Genomic DNA, 27,272 nt, shown 5'->3' on the forward strand with positions numbered 1-27,272 from the left:
ATAAAAATACAGGTTGATCAGACACTAATTTCCAGATTTAAATATGAAACAAAGCAAAGCAACAGATTTCGGGTAACTTGCACAATCAACATTTTATCATGTTTCAATCTGCAGTTGCACTCCTTCCGTCTTCGTCTGAAATCAGCAGATGGTTTCTGTGCTGACATATGTCTTTGTGATCAGCGAGCTGACGCCAGTGTTTTTTTCCCGCTGCTTCACCCACTGCCCCACCCCCCGCCCCCTTTCCTCCCCCAAACCTGCAACACACCAGCCCCTCATCCACATCACTGTCCATAAATCAGGCCACTGAAACCTTTATGACTCAGCTTCTGCTGCACTGGAGAATCTAGCCAAGTGTCGATTTAAGCAGAGTGGCAAGAGGAGTGGGGGAGCTTTGGGGGGGAAGAGAGGAATGTCATTATTTCATTAGGAAGAGAGAGACAGAGAGAGGTGGAGGAGGATGAAGAGAGGAAGAGAGACATATCTCCCTGCAACTAAAACCTTGACAGAGGACAGACTGTTTATTCTTTGTGCAGCGAGGTGGTGGAGATGAGGGCATCTCTAAGGCATTCCCAGAGATTTTCACATCCCACTTGTCAAACATAAAGATCACTTGATATTTCCCAAGTAAACCCAAGACGTAAATTCACATTTCGACTATTTTTCTTCCTCTTCTCTCCGATTTAGATAAATATATATCCCGAGCATGGGTTTGAGCTTCTGACTGATTGTTGCCCTGGATACCACTTTATCTCTCTAACATAACCACATGCAGAGTCTTCTAAAAGCACTTAAGCGCCCCAAAACGTATGATGAAATCTTCAATGTATGTTGTCTGGACAGACCAAAACAAAGTAGCATGTAGCTGAGAATTGGAAGAACAAGGATGTCTGGTACCAGGTACAAGTATGAGAAGACCCTGACACACACAAAACTCGCTGGTAAATCCCTTCTTGCAAAGGAATGTATAGGGGCTCCTAAGGACAACCATGACCTGTATGTCTGGCAAAGCAAACTCAAGCAAGTAGAATACAATGAATGAATGAATGAATGGATGGATCCTTCTCATTCCACCACACAATTATGCACTTCTTTGAGTCGAAGACACTGAACCTCATGGCTGCAATCTGACAAACTGCCAAGAAGTTCAAGGAGTATAAATACTTTTACAAGGCACTGATTGTGACCATAAAGATTGGTTTATGTTTGATCCATTTGAAATACCCTTGATACCAACTCATCGCTTTTTAACACAAATAAGACAACATTAAACACTGCATTTGTAAATAAAACAAGCCACAGTCTACCAGCATCTGTCGTCTTCCCTTGCTACAGACTCCATCCCGCCCAAATAAGCACTTAAATTAATTGTTTGACATCATACTTTGTAAAAAGATGCTTTCCTTTGAGTTCTCTTTTCATCACTACAAGAGACAGCAACACTGCAAATGCTTCCTCGCTGGATTACAAAAAAGCTGCAGCGATAGTGATAATGCCTCTTACAACAGACACCGTAAACCCTTCTCCCACTTGCCTCGCCTCCACCGCTCCGTTAGTGTGTCTTAGTGCATCTGAGGGCACAGTGGGGCACAGATCCCCTGTAAATGTAGCATATCAAAGCATTGCTGTATTATTTTTATCACACTTCATCTTTCACACACCGAGTCTCCATCCGCGTTTCATCTTCCACATTTGGGTTGTGAACTGACTGCTACACAAATCCTATGACTCTTTGCTTCCTCCGGGGGCACACTATGTCAGAGGGAGGGCAGACTTAGAATAGTATAAAGGAGCAGAAGGAGGCGTCAACAACAACTCCGGTGGAAAGGGGAGATGAAATGATTGTACAGCTTGCTAACACAAAAAAAATAGAAGAAGAAAGAACTATTCTGAATGTTGTGAAAGTTTCAGGGGTTAACTCTTTTCTTCTTCTTCTTCTTTGTAAAGCACCTTGTACAGCATGAGTTGGTGTGGGAAAAGATGCTCTGGTAAAATTAGACTAAGCAGAACCTCTTTGGTCTACATGCAAAACATGGCTTGTGGAGGAAAGCTAAAACAGCACATCACTATAAACCATGGTGGTGGCAGCATCATGCTGTGAGAAGGCCTTTCATCGGCAGGAATTGAGAAGCTGTACAGGAGATGTTTACATACGGGAAAATCTGGACAGAAAACTCGTTCATAATTGCAAAAGACCAGAGTGAGGTTCATCCTTCCAGGAGGACAATCAAACTAAACATACAGTCAAAGCAACAATGGAATGGATTAAAATGAAAAATAAAAAACATTAATTAATCGCAATATTCCAGTTTAAATCCAGACCTAACTTGAACATTTACAGATGATTTCTCTCCTCTTCTTCACCTTCGGTTAGACACATGAATCCTTAACATTGGTTTAAAACAGATTTAACGTCCTGTTTTCTCTGGTAGAGCAGCTGGGCTCAATAAAGTACTCTTGAATTTGAACTTAATTTGTTATTTTGCAAAGAGTGGCTAAAAACAAACCTTGTTCCCTAGAAGTACAAAGCTGTTGGAAACATTCATGCAGCTGTGATGGTAGTAAAACGTAGTTAAAGTCTTCATACAAATGCATGCAACACTTTTCAGATTAAAAAAAAAAAGTTAAGATTATCAATAATTTTTCTTTCACTATTCAATTACGCATTTCTTTTTTTTCTTGTCACACAAAATCCCACTACAATGCACTGAAGTTACTGCTTGTATCAACATACCAACATACTTGTATCAATATAAGCAACACTGACTGTTGAAACTTCAGCAAAATATGAAATTAAATGAACAAAGCTCTTAAGTAGATATGTTACTAAAAATTCAAATTAGTGTTTTTTCCCCTCCCCCTCTAAGATTGATGATATTTCTCCTCATGAAAAAGCCCATTTTTCATCAGGATAATGGGTTTTAAATTCCTGGTGGCCACACGCAGCCTTCGCAGGCTGTCATACTGCGGTCCGTCGTTTCAGATATCACACAGCTACGCTGAGGCTACCCACGGAAAAAGGAAATCTAGATAAGAGCTGGGGCTCCCTCTGCTGATCTAAGGCAATCACCTAATTAAAAAGCGTCCCAGAGAGAGACTTTCCGGTCTCCTGGAGGACACCACGCAAGAGTCGTTTCATGCAAAGGCATCTCACTGCAATTTGAAAACCAGATATTTCTTTCTTGATGTACATAAGGATTACAGCTTCAAATGTCAGATGGTTTCATGTGCTCACCGCACTGACAAGTATGGCCTCGGGGTACAATCTTGTCTTGTGAAGCAATCTGGAAATAAGACGTGAATAAAGCTGTGCTAAAGGTCTTTTTTTCCCTGTACAGAATCAAATTCTGAGATTGCCTGCATTTAACTGTGCGCTTCCAGCAGTCAGGTTAGTTTTACTTTAAAGTAGATGACAAAAAAAACAAAAAAAAAAACAGAAAATGGCTGCGCAAAAATTGCACAATTTTGCTGGAAGACATAAAGTTATAGTAATTTAAATCACGAATCTGACCTTATACCGTTGCAGTCTCTTGAGAAAGTATTCACACTTCTTTGACTTGGCCACATACTTAATCTTCAGTGTATCTCATGGTTACCAGTTCAACTTAGTGCATGATCACAAAGCAGAAGGAAAATAACACACACATCTGAAATGTTTTTGTAAAGAAAAATCTGAAATGTGTGTTTGTAGAGCCACTTTTCACTGCAGTGACACCCGTAAATCTTTTGGGGTATGGTCTCAGCAGCTTTGCACTTTTAGGGAGTTCATTTTCTTTCACAAAATGACTCAAGCTGCTTGGTGAGAATGGAGGGAGAGCACCTGTAAACTTACATGTTTAAATATTGCCTATAATTCATGGCTATGATTCCACTGTAGCTCTGACTGAATGTCAAAGGTTGCGCCCTGGATTGTGGGTGTATGTGTTTGTATTTGTCCGGCCTTCCTGCTCCATAGGGTGTGACCGGCAGGTGAAGCCTCCAGCTTGAGCTCATCAGCCGCAGTCAGGGAGCAGAGAAGTGAGTTCCCTGAAGGAGACGCTACGCTAACTCGCTACTTGCGGAAAACTGGCTCACTTGTTGCCTAGTACAATAAAAAAAAAAAAACTAAACTATTTACTCTTTAAAATACGTAAGTTTATTTGTACCATAAACTCCCCCAACAACAGACTTTTTACACGAAGAGAAAAAAATGGTGGGGCTAAAATAGCAGCCGGAATGTAATCAACTCAAAGGTGAAGCTCTGCCCTGCTCTCTGGTCGTTTACAGCCTGTAACGGGGTTTCTTCCAGGATTGCCCTATATTTAATGCCACTCATTTTTTTTTACAAATAACCCAAACCGGTTTCCAAATCCCAGCTGAAAGAAAGCCTCCTCACAGCATGATGCTGCCATGACCATGAAAGATTGCTAGAATGTGGTTCTGTGCAGATCCTCAAGCATTACCGTGGATGTTTTTCATGCTCCTCGTATTGAGGATGACCTTGCCAGACATGTCAGGTTAAGTTGCAGGTTTGCTGTTCCTACTTTGTCCCTTTTCAAATGATTAAAATAATTTTTCTGATCTGTGCTCAGACTGCCAAAACTAGAGATTACTGCTTTTGGTCCTAGACCTGAGCTTCTTTTCAACCCTTTCACCCTCATAAACAAATGCATGTGGCTTTTAGTTTCAAGAGTTACCTTTTTACATGACAACCCTTTGCTTTTTATGTTTTTAAAGTGTAGATGTTGTTGGTGCTGCTCCACCTTGTCTTTAAATTTCCCCTTGGGGACAAATAAAGTTTTATTGAACTGAATTCTTTACAGTCTGACACTGGTAAAGATTTTCTGCAACTGGTGTTTCTTGGTCCTTATGATGAAGCTTGTTTCACAAAATGCATGAGACCTTCACAGAACCACTGGATTTATGCTCAGCATAAATTACACACTGGTGGATTTTATTTATTAATTGATCTCTCAGAAGAATAAATATCAATGGATCATATTTTGGGTTATCAGAATAAAGGCAGCAGCACATCATTGTTGTAGAAAGACATTCTTGTTTTAGAAAATAAGTGAAAATCATGTGCTATGTGGTGCTGGTCTATCACATAAAATCCCAAAATTCAAGTTTAAGGAGCTATACAAGGCACTGTATCTCAAAAAACCCCAAAAAATAAAATAAAAATGAAATTATTCCCAGCCGTGAAAGTTGTTAAGTGTGAACACGGCATCCTTCCACAAAAGCCAGCCTCAGACGTAACCTCAGCCGCGGGATGTTGAGTACCTGTTCACAGACAGTGTGCTGACCTATCCTCAAAGAGCTGCTAGACCCACCAATTATCGGGACCCGTAGGCAGACAAGCAGGTGGATGCTCGACCCCTATATGCTTCTGGCGTCATGCGGTTCTGGCTGTGGACCCATAAATCCATTAGGCCTGTGTTTGGTCTGCCTGTATCTGAGGAATAGGACCCCTCCCGTGGGCCGTCCGCCTGTATGTTCAGATCACTCTGATCACATCCCCTTCCTTTCTCTGAGGCATTGTAGTTTCGCACTCTATAAAAAGAATTACACTTCATTTTGTTTAGTTATGCCAGCTACTGATGAAGACAATTCAGGTCAAGCTTTATGTATGCGTATATATATATATATATATATATACATATATATATATATATATATATATATATATGTATAGATAGAATTTCATACATATGGATGCTGGATGTGCTTCATCTTGAATGAATAAAACAGTCGTGCATGCACAGGCACTAAAGCACGGACGCACACAAGCAGAAAACAAAAATGCTGTGCAAGGTAGGAGAGAGAAAGAGTGTTAGGTGGGGAGCATATTTATTAGTCTGTCTGTCATTCTCGATGTTCATTCATCTGTTTGGCAACACACTGAGAAGCCCGTAGGCAGAGTAAACAGGCAGTATATCCCCATATGAGGACAACAACGGTACTTCCATGGCTGCGTTTTAATCTACAATGACTAAGCCGGTGCTCACCAAGCCTTCCTCCAGCCTTTCATGCTGAAAACGAGGCACGCAGCCCTTTTTAAGTCCCAGCTGCTCGGGATCTCTGTTGACATGTACACCTGTTTCCATTTACCACACACATCTGCTCATGGCTTGATTATAAATTTAGATATATATAGACCCCCCCCTCCCCCCGCCCCCGCTTTAAAAAAAACAACAACAAAAAAACTTATTACTTAAACATGGCACAGCATGAGTTTGAGGCTTCTGCAGCACATCTGAGACGTTTCACGTGGTGATCTAATGTCGAAGATGAGAGCAGACAGGATGTCCTGTAAAGGCTCGGCTTGCCTCTCTCTTTTTTTATTTGCTGGTTGTGGTGAATTCATCTCCAAGTGGAATGCAGAGCTCTGCATGTGTGTAGATTTGATCAGGAATGAACATTTCACAAGATGCAATAACGCAGGGCAGACAGGTGAGGGCAATGTTGCAGTTGTTTTTGAGGAAAAAAAAGTCGTCGTTTTTTTTTTGAACATTTTGAAAGCTGTTCTTTCTCTTTGATTCAGCTGGGTTTGCTAAACTTATTATAAAAATCAAAGGTGAAATTGGCATGAGGAGATAAGAAGACCTCCCCCCTCCGTTCTCCCTGAAATGTAATAAATCTGAATTCTCTGCAAGCACCTACAGCTCAGCCAGAAATAGGTCACAGTAATCTTGTGAAAAGCTCAAGTCATAACCGAGGAAGATACAACATAAAGTACATGTATAGCCCCCCTATTACTTACTACAGGCCCAATGGATAAAGCCACAGAGCAGATAAAGACAATCACACAAGTACAAGTGATCCCCCTGGCAACTTCTCCGTGCAACTCGACATCATTCTGTGGGAAAAAAGGGGCATCAGTTCAACAAAACAGTGTCCAGTGAGCACAGAGCTGACTTATGACTTACTTAACTTCCGGTCAATCAAAGAAGAAAGGGATACAGCGTTGAGGACAGCGGAGGCACTGGTAAACAAACCTGAAGCTGCCATCAAATTTGAAGTGCAATATTAGAGGAGCTCCTCTTCACTGTTGTTCTAATAGAATCGGGTCTGCAATTGATCATCTGGACTTCTAAGCCCAGTTTGAGATACATAAAATGTTAGTTTTATTGGTAAAAACACAAGAAAAGTAATTTTCAAGACTGTTTTAAATATTAGGACTAATTTAGATGAGGAGATCTGTGATAAATGTAACATGTTTGTTCACATAGACAGACCTATCGATCCATCTATGGGGCTTGAGGTGTTGAGAGCTCCCCTCAGGGCCTCATGCAAGAACTGCCACTGCACAGATTAACCATCTCCTTAAAACCCTTCTCAAGCCGTATGTATACGCTTTGAACATTTTCCTTTGCATCTTTAAACCTAGCACATTTGTTAATCTGTTCTGTATTATTTTATGTGTACTCAAGGGCCCCTTACGCCAGCAGGGGGTCGGCTCTGAGTAAGCAGCTTCTCTTTTCACCCATACACAGCCTATATAGCAAAGCTGCTGCTGCTATATACGGTACATTTTTCAACGCCGCTGCTCTGAATTTGCAAAATTAAAAGCCTTCAATGAAATCTCCCCAATCAGATCGTGTCAGCCGTAAATCATCAGGAGCTGTTTTTTTAAAGCGGCCATTTCCGCGATAGATGGCGAAGGATGAATGATTGGCAGCCTTCCTGAATTGCAAAAAGCCGCTGACGGTTAAGCGCTGCACACAGCGCCATTTGGTTGACCGGTGGGGCTGCACAAACAGAAACACACATGGCGGGCAAACAAAAGGCTGAGCAGATTACCAAAGTCTCCGAGCCAACAGCTGTAAATTGCTTCCCTGGGCTGGGAAGTCTCTTCTCATTGACGGACAAGCCACCAGATGCACCAATTAATTGCGGGGCTTGTATGAAGTACTGCATGCAGTCAAAGCAAATCAAGCCTGTGTGAGAATCCGTCCACGCTCACCCGGAGTTCGCAGAAGGTGCTTGTTGCAAACGGCCAGCGTGGCTTCCTGCAATGCAATTCATCAAGCTTTAATTAAAAAACAATAACCGGGCGATCATTTATTTATGACGCATCGGTGATTTACATCTCAGTTTCAATTAATTACCCCAAGTCCCCTCTGAATGTCAAGTTGTGCGCAGTTTCCTGCTAAAAATTAACTATTCGCGCTAAAAGAGAGATTCCTTCAAGCAGAGCAAGCGACAGCGGCTTCAATCTAACTTGACATATGAAGCTCATTTGGGAACTAATGAGGAGCTGTTAGGGAGAATTCAGGGGCAGTAAAGAAGGACGAGATAAGTCAGCTAGCTCTAACATTGAGATCGTCGAAAGCAGATCGGCAGAGCTACATGACATAAGGGATGTAAGTAAACAAGGGGCTAAGGTCACCATTTAACAGAATGGTGATTTGTGAATTCAGAAGCAAGAGAAATTATATACGTATGACTAAAAACATGCGTGATCTAATATTGCATCAAAACAAGATTTTTTAAAATGCATACAATAACTTGTTACCAGATTAAATACAGCATTTAAATAGTACAAACCTTTTTCAAAGTCTGCCATTTGCAAATATGTCAACACACAACCAGACAGATGGCTACTGCAGGTATGCTTTTTTTTGGCTCTAGTGGCCTTTATTTGATAGTAGTCTGACAGGAAGGGGGCAGAGAGAGAGAAGGCTGCAAAGGAACAGAGGATGTAAGTCGAATGGCCATTTCGAGGTCTATAGGATTTTTTAAATATGGAATTTAAAACTGTGATCTCAATCGAAGAATATGCAGAAGAACATACTTTGTTTTATGTTATGTAGTCCTTAAAATGAAATTAAAACAAAAAACAGACTCAGACTAATTTGGAATAAGCAGACTGGAACAGAGCAAAGGTGCCATAAATATCAAACTGTATTTCATTAAATCAATTGGTAAGGCAGACCAATGCAGCTTTTTAGATTTTAAATCAGTCTGAATGCTGATTTATCTGTAGTCAGCAGCAGTATACACAATTATGCACACTTACCCTGCACAACTTTGAGGGCTGTCCACTTGACATTAGCAGGATATGCAAATTAACACCAGAAAATTAAGGTGCCTTCAAGGTTGTGGGTAGTGGCAGTGAGCCATGTCCAACCCGCATACTGGTAGGAATCAGATCAGTGGTTTGTGCCTGTCCCTTTAAGAACAGTTACTTTTCTCAGTGGGACATTTTAACCACTACCTTAATTAAGCGACAAGGGATAAAATGACTGCTAGTGATGGAGATAACTCTAGCAAATTGGATTCAGCTTAAAACAAAACAACTGACGCCGAGAGAAACAGTCCTTGAAGCAAAAGCCGGGCACAGTTGTCTAAATCTAATATGACTAATTCAATTTGAGCTCATTTGGGGATTTATGAGCAACAGTTCGAGAAACAGGAGGAATGATGTCAGGAGCTGAATGAGACACACAACCCGAGCTGGTAGAGCGGGTGTCTGTGCGAGTGACTCCCGCCTGTATCCCCCCCTCTCCCCGCCGGGCTGCGCCCTCCTCTCCCCTCCCCGTCTACGAGTCATGATGGCGGAACTGTAAGGCTTCGGGACGAGCTGGAGCGCACCACCCGTCCTCGTTGAGCAAGTGTACATAGTAATTTATTTATTCGGCCAGTTTTTTACATGCCCCCCCCCACCCCTCCCGCTATGACCCGCTGGATTCCCACTAAGAAAGAGAAGTACGGCGTCGGTAAGTGCTCGCATTCAACTTGGCGTGTTTTGCTCTCAGCCGACTCTTAACTCCCAGCAGCAACTTCTCCAACTTCAAAACAAACAGAACTCGGGGAAAAGTTGGGGAACTGTATGTTTTCACGTTATGTTTTCTGTCCGCGTATTAGGAATTAAAACAAAGGTCTAGCTTTTTTTTTTTTTTTCTTCTGTCTTTTCTTTTTCCAAATACAAGGAAGCTCACCTTCCTGGTTGTTTGTAACTTAGTTTTGGGGGGAGAAAAGAAAATACCAAAGCTGAACAATGATCCGCAATAGGTGTTATGGAAACATGGAAAAGGGCCAGGAGTTCAGAGAGCATACCAGGCATTCCTGAGCCTAATCTCACTGAAGAGAACCGGTTGAAGTACCAATGAACATAAATGAGTCCTGGCTTTGCCTTAAGGTATTTTATTGCCCCCCCTCAAGGTCTCCTTTAGGGACTCCCTATGGAAGCGCCTGAGGCAGTCTGTACTGTATTGTATGTAGACTCAGAGTACATGCGTCTTATGTAGCTTGGCTTTACTTGCAACAGCATAGTCAACTTTACAATGCACCACAGTTTTATGTTACTTCAAGAAAAGGTAGTTTCCACAGGGTTTTGCAACAAGGTGTGGCTCTTTCACCTACAATTGTATCTACAGTCTGCATGAATGTGCAAGATATCAGGAAGCTATTCATGCCCACTAGGTAATAATCTGCACAGTTCACTTTATGAGTAATCCCAACCTGTTATTTGGTGTGTGTGTGTGTGTGTGCGCATGCGTTTGTGTGTGTGTGTGTGTGTGTCCTGAACTGGCAGATTAAACATTTAGTAATGTGGGTCTGGTTGCCTTTGAGTGTCGGTTCAGAGTAGCTTCATAAAAAGAGGGAAAAACAAGATTTTTGTCTTGTTACAATTTGATTTCAGTCCTTCATAAATTAAAAACTCCCACAATTTTTTGAGAAAATGAAAGAAAAAAAACAACCCAATCCTGAACTAGCTTCCGTCTCTAAATGTGATTCAAAATGTCTTGTTCCTTGTGTGAATGTAATTGCATGTATAACTGCTTCCACATAAATGCTGTGTGTTGGTGTCTTTATGTGTTTGTACGGACACTTTGAACGTTCCCACATTTAATCACATACTTCATTGGATTTTATTGGGCTTTTATGTAAAAAACAACCACAAAGTGGCTCATAAATTCAAAGTTGCAGGACAAGCAAACATGTTTTGTGAATGAAAATCAGAACATTGTGATGAGGATTCGCATCGAACGCTCCTGAATCAATACTCTGCAGTCGCTGGTTTTGCACATTCACACCTAGAGTCTTTTGGCTAAAATGCTTGAGCTTATTCAGATTGGATGGAGAACATCTGAAAGTAACATTTTTGTAAGCCTCGACATAGATTCATAACTGGATTTAGATCTGGAATTTGACTGGGCCATTTTTGTAAATGAATAAGCTTTGATATGAACCATGAAATTAGCTTTCACTATGTTTTGGGTAGGTGTCCTGCCTCCAACTGGTTTTCTTCCAAGGTAACCATGTATTTCACTCCATTTGTTTTTACCATCAGCTTTTTCAAATTTTTTTTTTTCTCCGAAGAATTTTTTGCGGCGCTAGTGGCTCGTATTTTTTCCACAGTAGGCAGACAGGAAGGAGGGTGAGGAGACATGCGGTAAAGGTCGTCGGGACCAGGAGTCGAACCCACGACGTCCGCGTCGAGGACTAAGGCCTCCAAACGTGGGGCGTGCTAACCCCCTGCGCCACCACAGCACACCCCTTTACCATCAGCTTTGACCAGCTACCCTTTTTAATGAATAACATTCCCACAGCATGATGCTGCCAGCACTATTTCACTGGAAGGATGTGTTATGGGTCTGTCTACAGGGTGCACTTCTTGCCACTGTTGCATATAGACAAATTTAGATGGTAGACCATTTCTTGTTGGGTTTGCACCGATCCGATATTAATATCTGTATTGGTTCCAATATTGAAATAAATTCTAAATTGGGTATCAGTGACAATCTATTCAGTGTAATTCTAATTTTTGTGCTCTGAGGGACGTCATGATTCATTATGTTTTACGTTATGTTTAGAATTCCTAATTTTCCTTTCTGAACCATTTGAAAGAAGTTTTGTTACAGTTTATTTTTGCACATTTGACCAAAGTAGTCAACCTATTGTTTTTGTCAGTTTCAGTTTCTTTATTATTTATTGTACATTGGCTGTTCTACTCTTAATTCCACTGACTGAACAAATTATATCTGTGTTGTTTTCTGTAACGGCCAATAGTAAACCTCAGATACCTGTGTCGTTATCAGAAGTGAAAAAAGTGGATTGGTGCATCCCTCGTTTGCAGTTGTGCCATACTATTTGCATATCGGTATAACAGCTCGAACAGGACAGTATTAGAGCTCTAAAGCTTTGGATATTGCTTCAGAAACTGACCCCGCATGAAAAATGTCGGTATATAGTGGGAGAAGCTGCAGTAGTGCTCTCTATCAGGTTAAAAGTTATTGTTATATGACCAGCACAGGTAGGCTGGTTATTGGTTTTGTTAGGTTGTGAATCAATAAATCTTAGCTTGAAGTTACACAGAACTTTATGAACATTTCCTGATCTAAAAGCAAATGCCCTTCTCCTGGAGGGGAAAGAAAAAAGCCAGAATGTGACAGCAGTGAAAACATCCAGTTCAGATAGTCTTTGCAGCAGGTATAAATGTGTACTCTGACCTGACTAATCTCTCCTCTTGACAATATAAAAGGCTTGAGCAAAGTCTTTTGATCTTGAGCTGCTGTTGTCACTGAAAATATTTCAACCCATAACAGTCCTACCTCCTGGTTATATATGACCTTGCGTAAACAGCTGATGTTCAGGAAAATCTTTTACGATCAACCGTAGGTGTTCCGAAACGGCCAGCCTGCCTGAGTGTGCAGCCATTCTCCCCGGAAACGGGGCAGAAGTCACTGACATTGTTCTTAATCTTCAAAATGCCATCGGACCCTGTACGAAGGCTTACATTTTTAATCCTATTAGTGAACCTCGACTGCGCTCGAACACAGACGACGTCATCTTTGGGTGGAAGAAGAGAAGAAGAGGCTTTAAAAAAAAAAAAAAAAGTTTTTCAACACTATCGGTTAGATCATGATTGCTAACAGGAAAATGTTGATAATAGACAGCTTATCTTTTATGGCGAATCTGTGACAAAGTCATAATGGGAGAGCTTCCTAATTTTACATCCGGAGGAGGAGCAAAACCCTATTGAGGCTCAGATGAAGTGCTGAAACCGGCAGGTCTTGGAACGAGATGATGCCTCCAGAAGGGGCTTTGGATGAATCACCTCAGTTGATGCCACTTTAGTTGACTTTGCCTGAAAAACAAATAAATCTGCTGTGTGTGGGGGTGGGGGGCACAATGTGATTTTAGCAGGCCTCTATTATTGCTGTTATCTGCCTGAGACGAGGCGTTTGTGACTTCTTTAACTATTACAAGCGCGGCACACCCAGTTATGCACACATCTCGTAACTGTATAGCCAGTTGCATACATCCCAGTGAAACATGTTGCAAATGTTTTCCAGACTTCATAATTACAGCACACCCTGTTATGTGACACAGTTTTGCATTTTGAAGTCTACTTCATTAAAGCTTTTCCAAGGATCACTCTACTGGTGGTTAACATTTTCAAACAGTAATGATGAAGAACTTGAATTTAAAAGAAAGAAAATGTCTCATTCGCGCTACACGATGTTTCTGAAAGATGTATTTCATTTATAGGTTATACTTTTACTCAGAATTTGAAGATTAAGTCTGAAAACGGTCAACTAAAAGAACCCTCCCCATCTCTGATGTGTGAATTCACAAGGTGAAAGTCAGACGTTTCATACCAAACCCGCTGCAAAATCCAATGTGGTCGCATATAAAAGCCAACACCAAGCTTTAACACCATTAATTAAAAAAAAAAAATGGCCACACCACTGACATTGCTTTTATGCTTCAATTATACACCCCATAATCCTGTGCTGCATCGCAATCGCTGTCACGTGACCAAACGCCACATGATCAGTCCTTTACCCTTCTGAAACGCATACAGAAACAAGATGGAATCGATTCTTATCACCAGCCCGGTTTTACCTATTGCACCAATATGTTAAATAAATCACTATCATCAGCCGACACCAATGTCATTACCGATATAGAGCTAACGTGCAACATTATTTATATGAAAGGCTCTTTCTATTTGCAGAGAAATACATTGACTTGCTAATAGTAGATCAGCCTGGTCACTGAACAGCATTCAGACTGATTTTCAAACTTGGAACTAGAACACAGTTGAGGGGATAATTAAAGTTTCATGAAGAGAAGCTGTGTGAGATTATTATAGTTCTCTTACCTGCAGAAGCCTGATGTTATATCACTGAGTGTTTTAGAAAAGTGAAGAAATCTTCAGAGCGGAAAAAGGTCAGCAACTTGACTCCCTCCTTTTTTTTATTAGCTGACTTTAAGAAAGATTTCTGCATCCTTGATGCACAAAGTACTATTACTGCAGATTCTTCCTGCCATCCCAAAATTCTGCTGTTATTTGCAGTTTCCTCATCTCGTATAAGATTCCTGTTATTTGCAAATTTTTTTTTTTTTTTTTTGCACATATATACAGTACATTTCTTTCTTTACATTCCAGCTGCACATTTCTTTTAATGTGAGTGTGCTATTTTTAAGAACTGTACTGTATTATTTTTTCCTGTTTTGTAACTTTGCCCTTAATGTATAGTCTGCAACTCTGCATGCTCTCAATTACCTTAACTTCCTGTTGTGACACATGCATTTCCCCGCTGTGTGACTATAAATATGACTTTCTATTCCAGGGATGTAAGCATTTTCAGTTTGTGTCGTTTGAATTTGACAAAATGAGCCGAAGTGAAATCAGCTTCTTTGACGATTTCTTGACTCTGTGTGAAATAAGATTTATTTGCTACAGGCTGGGGGCAAGTACTGATAATGACTCCACAAAACTTCACTTCAAAAAAAGAAAAAGCAAACTATCCCATTTTGTGTGATACCTTTCTCAGATGCAACCAAATAAGTAGCACTTATTCCTGATTTATCATGATCTACTTCGGTTCATACTGGGAGTTCTTAACATTTTCTCCACTGCACTTAATCTTCTGAGAAGTTTTTCATGTGCTTCAGCAACTCCTCTCTTTGGCTGCGCTCATTAGTTTGACATCCCAGCTAGTTTCTCAGTGTTTACCATGCAGATAATGTGTCAAAATGTCTTCTGGGCACCAGTAACGCTCAGCCCGAGTACCACAATTGATACTTGTACCACAGTTTGAGAGCTGTTTGTTCCAGATGGTTGGAAATGCCAAGGTGTACAAATTTGGCCAAAACTACAATTCTTTTTTTATGTGAGAATTATCCTTTACTTTTCCAAAGTTTGATCAGAATGATTTTCACTGTAACTTTTCTAGATTTGCTTCAAACTCGCCGAGTTACACGGCTCTCCAGTCTTGAAATCGAAAAATGGAGCTGTCTCCAGGTGACCGGATGAGGGTAAAATTACAATCCAGCTCAAGAGTAAAAAAAAAACAAACTGGAAACCGTGACTCTTGGTGCAGCTTTTCCGCTAGCTTTCAACTGGTTCCAAGTGTGGCGTGAAATAAGGACATATAAATTTAGAACTGAAAATGTTCACGTTCAAACTTCTCTGTATTTTATATTTCCTTTGGAAAACATAGAAGAATTTAAGGCCAGTAATTCAAATGTTCCACTATTGTATAGTGCTAAAATGGTAAAGGTACTACAGATTAATGGATATTATTAGCTATAAATATGAAGTTACCATTTCCCTTCTCACTTTGCACCTTTTTATTTTTTTTGGCCTGTTTGATGAGGCTTGTTCAATTCCTTCCTGATTCTGCAGAAATCTTACTCACCATAAACATGCTTACATGCAAGTGTGGCTTATTGTGTCACTGTGAGGACGTGTCTTCCGTGCTGATCACTAAAATAGATTTCTTTTAGCCTAATGATCTGCTGGTCATCCGTAAAAGCAGGTCAAGCTGAAAATTAAATGATTCTGGTCACCAGTTAAAAAAGCGATCGGCGCTTCCGATATAAAGTAGCTCTGCCTGTCTTCGATATGCGGATACATACAGTTGAAACCATAAGTTTACGCACACCGTGCAAAAAAGAGATGAGAATAATGCTGTCTGACATTAAATCCATCCTGACCTTTCCTGTTTTAGATCTGCTTTTAGAATTTTTTTAAAGCATTTTTTGAATTTCAAAAGTTCCCATTTTCTTATTATCTGGTAGAATTGTCTTATTGGACTGAGATCAGAGCATTTAGATTGTGTTTTTTAAAACATTAGCTTTGTTGTCCTTCAGCCACTTTGTAGCTAATGTGGCGCAATGTTTGGGGTCATTGTCTGTTTGGAAGAGCCCAAACTCATCATCTGGGCTTTTCTCTAATTCTCTAAAGGCATCGTAATCTTGGTGTATGCAAGATTCTTCTGACTCAAGAAATCAAAAGTGAAAAATATTTTTTCGTTCTTTATTACGGAAGTCAGGAAATGGAAATCATTTGTTAATCCTAACCTGCCAAAAATAGGTAAAGCAGTAAATCTGTGTTTTTGGTATGTTAATATTAGGTTTAAACTGTGCCAAGATATTATTACATGAATAAACATTTTTTTTTTACTACGAAGCTTGTATGAGTTTGAGTCAGGGATCCACCTGCCCAGTTTCTTTTTAGATGAGCAAATTCTCCTGGTGTTGAGTACCAGCTGGTAGATTTGAAACTATCAACAACGGTTAAGCAAAGATTTTCTTAAGGACTGTTAGAGATTTATTGGTAAATTGATTGGTTTTTTTTTCAAATAGAATCATGTGCGACTTGCAAGAGTTTTACTTTAATCCCTTAACTGTCACCCTCAAAACATTTACATGTAAGTCAGTGGGTTCATGAGGATACTTGTGTCCGCATGACAATCAGGAGTAAACAATGATTTCTGAGAAGAAATTTTAATTGAATTTAATGTAATTGTTCTTTCGGATTAATAAAGTACTTTTGAATTGAATTCTTGAAAAATCCAATATGACTTTTCAAACAAAAAAAAAAAAAAAAAATTATGCTCAAACTCAAGTTGAAATAATTCTTGAGAATATCATTGTCCTACAAAATGCAGGTAACAGGAAAGTGTCAAAAACGTTTCTTCCAATAAATTCCTTTACAGCAGCCGCCTTTACGCCGTTCAGGTTTACAGGTAGTGTTTATACCCATCTTAGCAATGGTGCTCCCTGGATGTATTACTAGACCACCCCCAGCGAAGGGCCTCTTCAAGTAAAAATAATTGGTAGGCAAGTTGTGATCAAAACGTATATCGACGACTCCTGTGGCGTGTGCATTATATTTCTGTTTGGTGAACATACCGTGATAATGATGCCTTACACCTCCATATATTCAGGTCCACTGTGGTCTGTTACTATGCTGAGATTTCTGCAGGGAGCAGCCATTAACGTCACAAAGAGGCTGAATCACGGGCACACTCGCTTTGGTCCGCTGAGAAATATTTTAAGCAGCACTTTGACTTGAACGTATTGAAAATGTGTCACGTACGTAAAGTGTGTTTTCTTTCAGACGTCCCCTCCTTCTTCAGCATAAGAAAACAAATTATTTTCTTTCTCGTTTGCGATCCGGATTTCCAACTCGCCCATGAATCACGGCGATTAAATCTGAAGGCTCACCTTGCAGTGTCAGATCTGATTGCAGGTTGCGATTCGGAGATAACTGCTGACCTTGTTCCCAGCTGTAATGGGCTAACAAAGATGGAGAGCCAGTCGTGATGTTGAAAGCCTAAAAAAAAAAAAAAAATTGTGAAGTATTTTAATATTCAGCAAACTGCGCTATACTCTCTTTCCTCTTTCTCCCCCTAATTTAGATAAGCCTTACACAATCTACTCTGGGCTAAATGTTGAGGCAGGATTTTTTAAAAAAAGAAGCTGAATTAAGAGATGAAGCTTCACAGTGATCTAATTTTGTTCCTTTTTGCACTATTAGCTCTGAACTTTAGAGTTAACTCTCTGATTTATGGGTAGCCCTATACAGTCTGATTAGCTAGAGAACAGTTTTAGGAGCCACAGATCATCTTTGGCTGTCTAGACAGTAAGTGTGAGGCACAAGGCTTTTCAATTGAGCCCTTTACTTTTCTTTTTTTCCCCAAGACATCCTGCCTCAGCCAAACTGGCTCGAGTACAAACTGGTGTTTACCTGGTGGGAAATTGTACCTCTGAATGCTTTAGTGGCTGCTAATATCACTACTCTTTTTCTGGGGGATGCAATAACAGAATACCTGTAAATATGGTCAAATATGGAAACACTGTATTCTTAAAAGCTTAGATGATAATCATATTTTAATCCCCCCCTCCCTACCCTGCTTGGCTGAAATTGTTTTGTGATCTTTGCAAAATTGTGATATTTGAAAGCTTGTATTTTACAAAAATGCTTATTTAAAAAAAAAATCTTGAATAGCATTGTTTATAAGTTTATCCTCTTTCTCATTTGAGAAAAATCTAAAACTAAATAATTTTATGTCACTGGAAAGAAGCATTTGTGCAAACAGTATCTTAAGAGTTGCTATACGTCTGTGTTACAAATCAACTAGCCAAAAGCTAGCTTGATAATTAGCCTGGCTACCTGCTCAGGTAGCCAGATTGCATTCAGCTGATCTTAGCAATAATAGTTTTAAACCATATTACCACAATAAGAGTGATAGGTGGTGCTCTTTTTGTTTTCGTACCCGGACGATCCAGAAATACTTGCATAAAGTTGCATTTTGCAAGAGAGAGGTGCAGTTAGCATCCTTCTTTTAGCTAGCTAACCAACAGTGGATAGCAAAAGTTAGTGGGAGGGACAGCAAATGACTTACAACTGGAGAGAAGGACTTTAAAGCACTGGAATGGGATGATGTTAGATTTTTAGCAAGTTTGGAAGTACTTAATGCTTAAAACTTTAGAATGCCTTGGTGCTGGGAATTAGCCCTTGGTGTATTTCTTCTAAAGTAAGCCGCTGTTATAGCGCTCGTTTAAGTGGCCCTTGGTAAAGCATAAATGTTACTGTGCAGTATCATGAGCAGAAGGCATACCTTTGTAGGAATGTTTTTGTATCCCCTAAAGTAGGCCGGTAAGCCTCTTGTGGATCATAACATCGTTTTTAAAAAGCTAAAACCGAGGCTTGCTACCTCAGGTGAAACTGTGAATACATGCAGTTCAGATTAGCACCGTTGCTTTGGCACATTAACGGACTATAGTATCATTTTCTTTTCTGCTTGGATCTTCAACTTCCAGTGAAGCTTAAATTTAGATTGTTTAGATCCCCTGCCGAGTAATGAAAAGTTTAGACTGGCCATAAATGTGATTGGACCAATCTAGTTATATTATAGTCTTTTTTTTTTCTCCCACCACCATCTGTCACTATCCCACTGTTACAGTAAACTGTCTCTTCCTTGGCTGAATAGTTTCCTGTATGAAAAGTGGTCTAGCAAGGAGTCATCAAATAGTGCTGTAGAGAAGAGGTCTGTTGTAAGTGTAAGTGTTTGATTGCAACAATCTGTTAGAATTGATCTATATCAACCATTTTCCCCATGATTGGTGCTGGAAGGTGATTGGTGGGCTGAATGCTGAAAAGTCTGTATGTATTTATATTCATTTTTTTGTGGCTATCTGCATCATAGCTGAACAGATAGTTGTTTCTGTTTTGTAAATGTACCAACAAAGATGCTTTTCATGCATTTTGAGGTTTTTTTTTAAACTCTGTGTTGTTGACTGGATTCAGGTGATGGTTGTTTTTTTTTTTAGCTTGGTTGCCATCTGACAATTTTTGATGTCATTCCAGGAAAAACAAGCAAAGTTTGCCAATTTCATTCTGAGTTGTATTTAAAATAAGTAAAATAATAATTTTGAAATGTTGGCAGCCTTTTGCAAAAGTTAAGGCACCAATAGAGAGGCATTGTGTGTTATTTTGGTAATGCTAGCTCTGCGCTAAATGCTAATATAAGATATTAAAGACTACAAAATTGAATCTATTTCTGCTTTAGAAATCAGTAAAATCTTTTTTCACCATTATTGTGCTCTCACAGTAGTCTTTTTTTTTAAATGTATTACCTATTGTGACAAGAAGGTGAGGAGAAAAAATTCATTGCTGTAACAAATTGGTTTTATCTAAAATCCTGTATTGGAAAGTCAGGAGAGACATGCGTCTGAAGATTGAAAATCAGCTGCACAATCGCAGGGAATCGCTTCTTTGTCTCGATATTTTCTCGAACCCTTACATATTTACACACATATTATGTGCTGTGCTTGGTACTTTACTGGATAATTTTCTTTTAGCTGATGCTTCTCTTAGTTTGAAGTAGTATACTGCCTATTTTCAACACCCTGGGATACATTTAGCCGTTTTCTTGATAAATCTTAAAAATGTGGCTCTGTAGAAACTTAATTTGCCTCCGTTGAGATGAAACGGGTGGTTGTTGTTTTTGTTACAGCAGTGCGTGCCTTCCTCACTAGTGCCTTTAGTATTCGCTTCCAAGTTGTGTGCCAGAAGCTGTACTTGTATTCCAACATGTATTTTCAAGGATTGCATGCAAGTCTGCATCAGCGCGCACCGGTTCAGATCAAATTTGATAAAGTCCCTATCATGAAACGCCGATTTATATATTTCTCTTTCTCCCCGAGTTGGCAACGAGAACAACAGATTCTGGTCATGTTGCGTTAACGCTGATTGGCCGGCAGCTGCTGCTCAGACTGTTTCAGCCGTGCGGTGTTCCTTAATTGTTGTCTAATCTACTTCAATGCTAAATGATTTAGAGTGAATCAGGCTGACTTTGATGCAACATCAGTATGCACATATAGCTGAACTTGTGCCAGCGAGGCTTTATTAGAGCGCACAGGAGGGGCGGTGGGGCTCCGCATTTGAAGTTTGAGCAGACCAGAGCTGCACAGATGAGTCGTGATGCCTTCGCTTTTAACAGCATGGCGTCCCATCTTGCTGTGCTTGGACTCCAGCCCTGGGCATGATGCCACGCCGTTGCCAGGCCCCAGACGCCGTGTCAAGTCGGTGAATGGACCATTGTCTCTCCTGGCATGGTTGGAGGCAGATGTCATTTCTTCAATGTAATTTCCCGGTGATTCATGCGATTGTCTGTATTGTGAAGGAATCATTTCTGACAGTTATCTCTTTAAATTATAAATGGGGGGGGGAAGGTTATTAGTTTAATTTGATTTGCATGATTTTGGTGGTTGTTTTTTTTCACTCTGTTTCATGATAACTCAATAAGGCATCTCACAATTACAGCCTGATTATTCTCACTTGCGGACATGCATGCAGAAGACTGCCGGCATTGTGGATTAATGTAATTAGGTCAGAGCAATACAATATCTATCAAAACAGCATAAATGGGAACAGGTCAAAACCTAAGATGTTATAGTTTATGGGGGGAAGTGATCCAAACTTATGCTTTAAACACAAGTCTGAAAACTGACTTTGTATAATGGGGACGGTTTGGGATGAATGTCCGTTTCAAGACAAGCCGGTGGAAAATCTTCATCTGTGAAGGAAGTCACAGTGAGGACACATATACACACATTCACTGATCTGTCAAATGTTCGCATTCAGGCTGAGGTGCGATGAGCTGAGCCAGTCGAAGCGTGCCGAGAAATCTGGCCTCCAGTATCGAGCATTATTGCTGTGCAAGTCGGGGCACGGCTCTGCTCATAGTTCCTGCGCCTTCTTGAGTGATTAAGCAGCTGTGCGCGTGGCCGAGACTCCCTCAAGTCAAGACAAAGACCTCAACCTGCAGCATTCTTTTAAAAGGGCTTCTCTTTCGCAATGCCACGTTGGTTGGTTTGCAAGCACACGTCCGGGTGAGCAATCCCTGCCATAAATGTGCAGGCTGGAGGTGAGAGGGAAAGGTGTTGCCTTCAGCAGCACCGGTAGGTGGACGCGGGAACGTGCAGGAGGACGGCATCTGCAGTTGGTACCATTTGGCACAAACTAAACCGGTGACGGTATTTATCAAAGGCCTGCGAGAAGGCGGATGATCAAACGCTATCAGCTCATTGGCTGCGTCAGAGAACACCGAGATTAAAAAGGCATACAGTTTTAAAACTGACATAATTTTGTTTGTCTTGCTGTTTAAACATCTGTTCTTGTGAGGCCAGGGAAATTGACACACTGACTGAAACCCTCCCCAGATCTAGGAGGGACATGGCAGTAGTGCCCCCACCTGTTGCTGTGCGCCACCAGTAGACCAGTTACTGGTAACAAAGTTACATTTTCAAAGTGTGCAAACTTTTTCCTCACACTGTTCCTAAAGGACATCGGAGAACTTGGAGTCATTTTTCTGGATTTTAGAGTAAAACTGCTCAAATCTTTTCCACTTGTTGCTGCACACTGCTGACCTGCTGGCTGAAAGTTGGCTTCTACCCTTGTCCTCTGACAGGACAGACAGATTTGTCTGTTCTGGTAATATTTCCACTTTTGCTGGGAAAAAGTAGATATATTTTGAAAACTAAATATGGACCACCAATGACTTTTATGATGGTGAAGTTTTTAACGATAGTTGACTAACTTGAAGTTGGTTAAAAAGCTGCTTTGGGGGAAAAAACAAACAAACAAACAAAAAAACTACAGTGAAATTTTACTGTTAGGAACTATTTCCTGTGGCAAAATCCTCTGATAGTAAAACCTTAATTCAAACCTAATTCTGCCCAAGCAAAGAGTTTATAGATTCTGACTAATTATACACATAACCTGCATCTTAACTCGAGTTGAGCAAATCTCAATCTCGTTGTAATCTGTTGATGACAATGACAATAAATCTTATCTTAACTTCTAGTTATCATTTTGGTAAGGGCAAAAGCCTATAATGTTCTCTGAAATAAGTAAGTTTACACATGTACTATTTAATAGGGGTGTAACAATACACTCAGCTTAGGAGACCAGATACATGATATTGGTCTCATTAGAACAAAAATACACTTTAAAAAAAATTGGTATGTATGTATGTTGCAACCCATCTAAAATTTAAGGTATATATTGTTACTGTTTTCACAAAGAAGTTACAGGGTTTAGAGATGAGACTCTATTTTCTATCATTTCTATAATTTATGTCCAAGTTTGACTTGCGTTTTTCTCATTGTAAGGTGGTCCCAATATTTTTCCACCTAAAAAATTAAAACGTTTCTTTAAAAATGTTTTTATTATTACAATACTTTTACTGGTCTCACTCTTTTAAAGAATTTCTGTTCACTGCAAAAATCCAGTTAAGGTTTGGCGCTAACTTTAGCCTCATTAGCGGCTAACAGTTAGCTGTTTACCACTCCAGAAATGGTGTTTATTGAATCTGTCATGCAAGCGAACAACTGAAGAACTATTTCCTTTCTTACTTAAAAAAAAAAAAAAAGGTCTTGAGGAAAGAGTTTATTTAACGGTTTGGAAAACGGTCGTAACGTAACAAAATGTGGAAAAAGTGAATCGCTGTGAATACTTTCCGGATGCACTGTGCGCTTACAAAGAAAACTTCAATCTGACATGAAATCTGGTGTTCTCTTTGTATTTTGCAATAATTTCTACGTTTTGCTTGGGCCTGTGTCTGACAGTAGAATCAAAAATAAATATTATAAAGCTCTAAGTGCAATACTCGATATATTACATTGTTTTAGCAGCAGTAACTATTCATGTTGATTTTCTTTTCTTTGAAAAAACAAACGAGTAGGTAGCTAGCTATACAACATGCAACTTTTGTCTAAATAGCATAAAACTGACATTTTTATTCAAAGTTACTTACCAGTCTTATACCTATTTGCAGCCTCACAGTGTAGCAGCCCAATGAAACGCCAAACCCCGCCTCGAGGCGTGAGATTCAATTGAAAATAGTCAAAAGGCCTCAGTCGCCTGGGTCACTCAAGCTTGCTTGCTGCTCTAAAACTCGGGCAGCCAGATGAGGAATAAATCTTAGCTTTAGATCCTCTGTAGAGCAACAACGAGGGTGAACTGGCTTGATTTGTTGGTGAGAAACTCCAGACCACTCAGGCAGAACTTTTTTTTTCTTGCTTCACTCACTGTGTCGTAATTGATTGAGGGTGAGGATTTTTCTTTAATCCCAGAAAAAAAGTCAGCTGAAACCACTTTTTTTTTTTTGTGAGCAGCACTTCCTTTTTTCTTTTTTTTTGCCACAGTAATGAAACAGTTATTTTTTTCCCCCTTAGCAATCTACAATTATGACCCCCGTGGCGAACAGGAGCTGCGTCTACAGGTGGGGGACACGGTGCACATACTTGAGAAGCTGGAAGGTGAGTGGCAGCCATGACGTCTCCCTGTTCACCGCTCTAAAAACATGATCTTAGAGCGATGTCCTATGTGTATGTGACTCTGTGTTGTGCTGTACCTCTACACCATGTCACTTCTGTTTTGTCCAATCTGTTTTTGTCAATTCTGATTCACAGGCTGGTATAGAGGCTACACACTCAGAAAGAAGGCACAGAAGGTATAGACATCACAAGAGCTGCATTGTGCCGTAGCTCATCCTGTAATGCCGATGCATTTACTATTACTTCCTGATTGTTTCCTCAGGGCATTTTCCCGGCTTCCTACATCCACTTAAAAGAGGCCACAGTCGAGGGAATAGGGTGAGATCTCAAGTCAGCAAGCACTTCATTTTGACGATAATCCACTTTGCTCTGAGTTTGCCGTGCTGCGTTTCTGTTTGCCCGTATCATAAGCACTACACTTGTAATTATCATAAGTAAGAATTAAGTAATGCTTCTCTTGGCCGTGCAGACCAACTGTCCCGACTGCTTTCGATGTAAAAAAATAAATAAAAATGCACTCGAGTCATTTCAGATCATGAGACATGATCTGTGAGCGACGAGCTGCTTTTCTGATATCTCATTACTTATTTTTTTTTCTTTCCTTGTGGCTTATAGAAAACAGGAAATAATTATTCCTGCAGATTTACCCTTGGTGCAAGAGATAGGGGCTACCCTCAGGGAATGGGTGCAGATATGGCAGGAGCTCTTCGTGGTACGTGTGGATCGCTTCGTTTCCAGTACACACAGTTCTTTCACTGCTGGCATGCATTTTCATCTTTCAAAATTTTTTTTTAATTTTTTTTTTTTTTTTGCTGAGAAAAAGAAAAGTTCACTGCTGTTTCCTCCTCTGAACTGCGGCGTGTATATAACAAAGCGTGCACATGTTTTCCTGACAGGCAAACAAGATTACCCTGTTCAGGAGTGTGCAGCAGATGGCCTACAGCCTCATCGAGTATCGATCTCAGATTGTGTCAGGAACGCTGCCCAAGGATGACCTTGTGGAGCTCAAGAAGAAAGTCACAGCAAAGATTGATTATGGAAACCGGTACGGCTCCCGCTCTTTTCAACGGACCTAAAAGAAATATATTCTGCTGGAAGAATTGTGAAGTTTACAGTGCTGGGCACTCTTGGTAAAGTTGTGTAAAAAAATCTTAAAATAAACGCGTCTTTTTATGCAGCAACATAATCCTGCACTGAAAAGTCTTACAAATCTGAGTTGGGTACATTTACAGTTTCATCATAATAACCACAGGCCTTAACGTATTGAAATGACATTTTATGTGACAGACGGACACAAATCAGTACACAATTTAGTAAGAGTAGTATTAAATAAAATGGAAGAAAAATAATATTCGCAGTTATTTTTTTTCCAAATAGGATTCTGAAAAGTGTGGCATGCATTTCTATTTACACTTCTTTACTTTGACGCCCCTAAACAAAATTCAGTGCAACTAATTCCTTTAGTAATTACTGAATACAGTCTACCCATTAGTATTTTAATCTCAGCCTAATTATGTGTGTGTGTTACACGCATTTTCATTACAAAAGTGTGCAAAATTTTTTCGAAATAATCTCAAAAGAAGGTGTGAAACTGCCACTATGTTAACCTAAAAAAAACAACATCCCCATAACAGGACAAAGTAGTGGCAACATAATGCTGTGGGGATGCAGTGAAGTGGAAGCTGGTCAGAGTTGATGGAGCTTTGAACATGGCATCCCAGGAAGAAAACAATGAAATTACTTGCATCAAACACTGTAATATATACGTTTGAATGGCCTAGTCAAAGTTAAGATGTATTTGCCTCTGGGTCTTCCAACAGGATAACAACCCTGATGCTGAACAGAGAGGAGGGATTTTCTAAGCATCGTACCAAAAAGAATAGTCTAAAGTCCCTCTCACTTGTTTACTCTAACTTTGTGTTAATTTTGTTCTGTTGTCAGATTATCCTCAGGTTTTTTTTTTCATGGTGAGATTATGACGTTGCAATAAAAGATGAATTTAAGTTTGGTTTTTTGTTTGTTTGTTTTTTGCACATCTTTACCAGCTGTTTTAATAAATGTTTTCAACACCATGTTTGCCTGAGCCACACCTGACTGACCCTCTGCCGTGCAGGATTCTCGGGTTGGACCTGGTGGTCCGAGACGAGGCGGGCAACACGCTGGATCCCGACCGGACCAGCACCGTCAGCCTGTTTCAGGCCCACGAGACGGCGTCCCGCAGCGTGGACGACAGGATACAGGAAGAGAAGGCACGACTCCCGTTTGGTCTCGACGCTCGCTTCAGTCCTGCCGCGGCTGCCGGCTCCGGTTAAGGTCTCGCACTCGCTCACGCCGACTTGTTTTCACGCAGACAAGACTGCAAAACCTGGAGATGAGGCGGCAGACGCTGTTCAGCTCCGTGCACACCTACAGCCTCCTCATGAACCTGAAGAACTTTGTGTGCAACATTGGGGAGGACGCCGAGCTGCTCATGTCTCTCTACGATCCCGACCAGTCAGAATTTATCAGGTCAGTAGGCGTAAATGTCGCTTGTGTGATATTAATTCGTGTTACCCGGAGTCAATAATTTACTTCTAATTGGTTGTAAAGCCACTATAAAATGGTCTTTTGATTTTAAAGCCACACTATGTTACCACTTCCCCTGGTCTGTCACTTCTCGGCAAAAGTTACAACATGATAAATGAAGAATTTCTTTCAGCTATGAATAATAAAAACCTATAAAGATTGTTCATTACTGTCCTGTAACTCTGTGCTTGATGTTGTAGCTCCAGCAATACATTAAATAAATATGTGGAGGGTGGAATAATATAATGAAATGCATTGTTTAGGAGCTTAAAAGCATGTTTTGGACTTTCTGAGGTTGCAACAAAAAATTCTTGGAGAAAAAGGAAAAAGCACAAAAAACCCCACTAGTGTCTCTTTTTTGGGGGGGCCTTGAATTTAAAAATGTATTATTCAGGGAGCAGTTCCGATTTGCAGAGTGAAGTGGGTTTTCTTTTCAGCTAACAGAGAAAAACTGTCTCTGTTAGAGACTGATTAAAAATATTCCTTTAAGAGGAATATTTTTAATCTGTTTTGCCTCCGTTTTTGCTGCTACATGATGTGAATGCACAACAAAGGTGTAAAGCAAAGCGGCCAGCTTTTAGAGGTGATGTACCGCCCTGCGGCCGGGGTCACCAGCGCAGCAATCTGGGGACCCA

At 40.3% G+C, this 27,272-nt stretch overlaps 1 protein-coding gene across 1 annotated transcript in view; it reads left to right on the forward strand.

The window, feature by feature from the left end:
* The first annotated feature begins 9,282 nt into the window (after positions 1 to 9,282).
* The window catches only part of dock5 (dedicator of cytokinesis 5), a 69,366-nt gene continuing 51,376 nt past the window's right edge, over positions 9,283 to 27,272 (forward strand). The window contains exons 1-8 of the mRNA XM_028033455.1: positions 9,283 to 9,701; positions 23,971 to 24,054; positions 24,208 to 24,248; positions 24,335 to 24,390; positions 24,688 to 24,784; positions 24,969 to 25,117; positions 26,186 to 26,321; positions 26,423 to 26,580. Coding sequence (XP_027889256.1) covers positions 9,635 to 9,701; positions 23,971 to 24,054; positions 24,208 to 24,248; positions 24,335 to 24,390; positions 24,688 to 24,784; positions 24,969 to 25,117; positions 26,186 to 26,321; positions 26,423 to 26,580 — 788 coding nt within the window. The 5' untranslated portion in view covers positions 9,283 to 9,634. The remainder of the gene's footprint in view (positions 9,702 to 23,970; positions 24,055 to 24,207; positions 24,249 to 24,334; positions 24,391 to 24,687; positions 24,785 to 24,968; positions 25,118 to 26,185; positions 26,322 to 26,422; positions 26,581 to 27,272) is intronic.

Source organism: Xiphophorus couchianus, chromosome 12 (assembly GCF_001444195.1).
Source record: "Xiphophorus couchianus chromosome 12, X_couchianus-1.0, whole genome shotgun sequence".
NCBI classification, from domain to species: domain Eukaryota; kingdom Metazoa; phylum Chordata; class Actinopteri; order Cyprinodontiformes; family Poeciliidae; genus Xiphophorus; species Xiphophorus couchianus.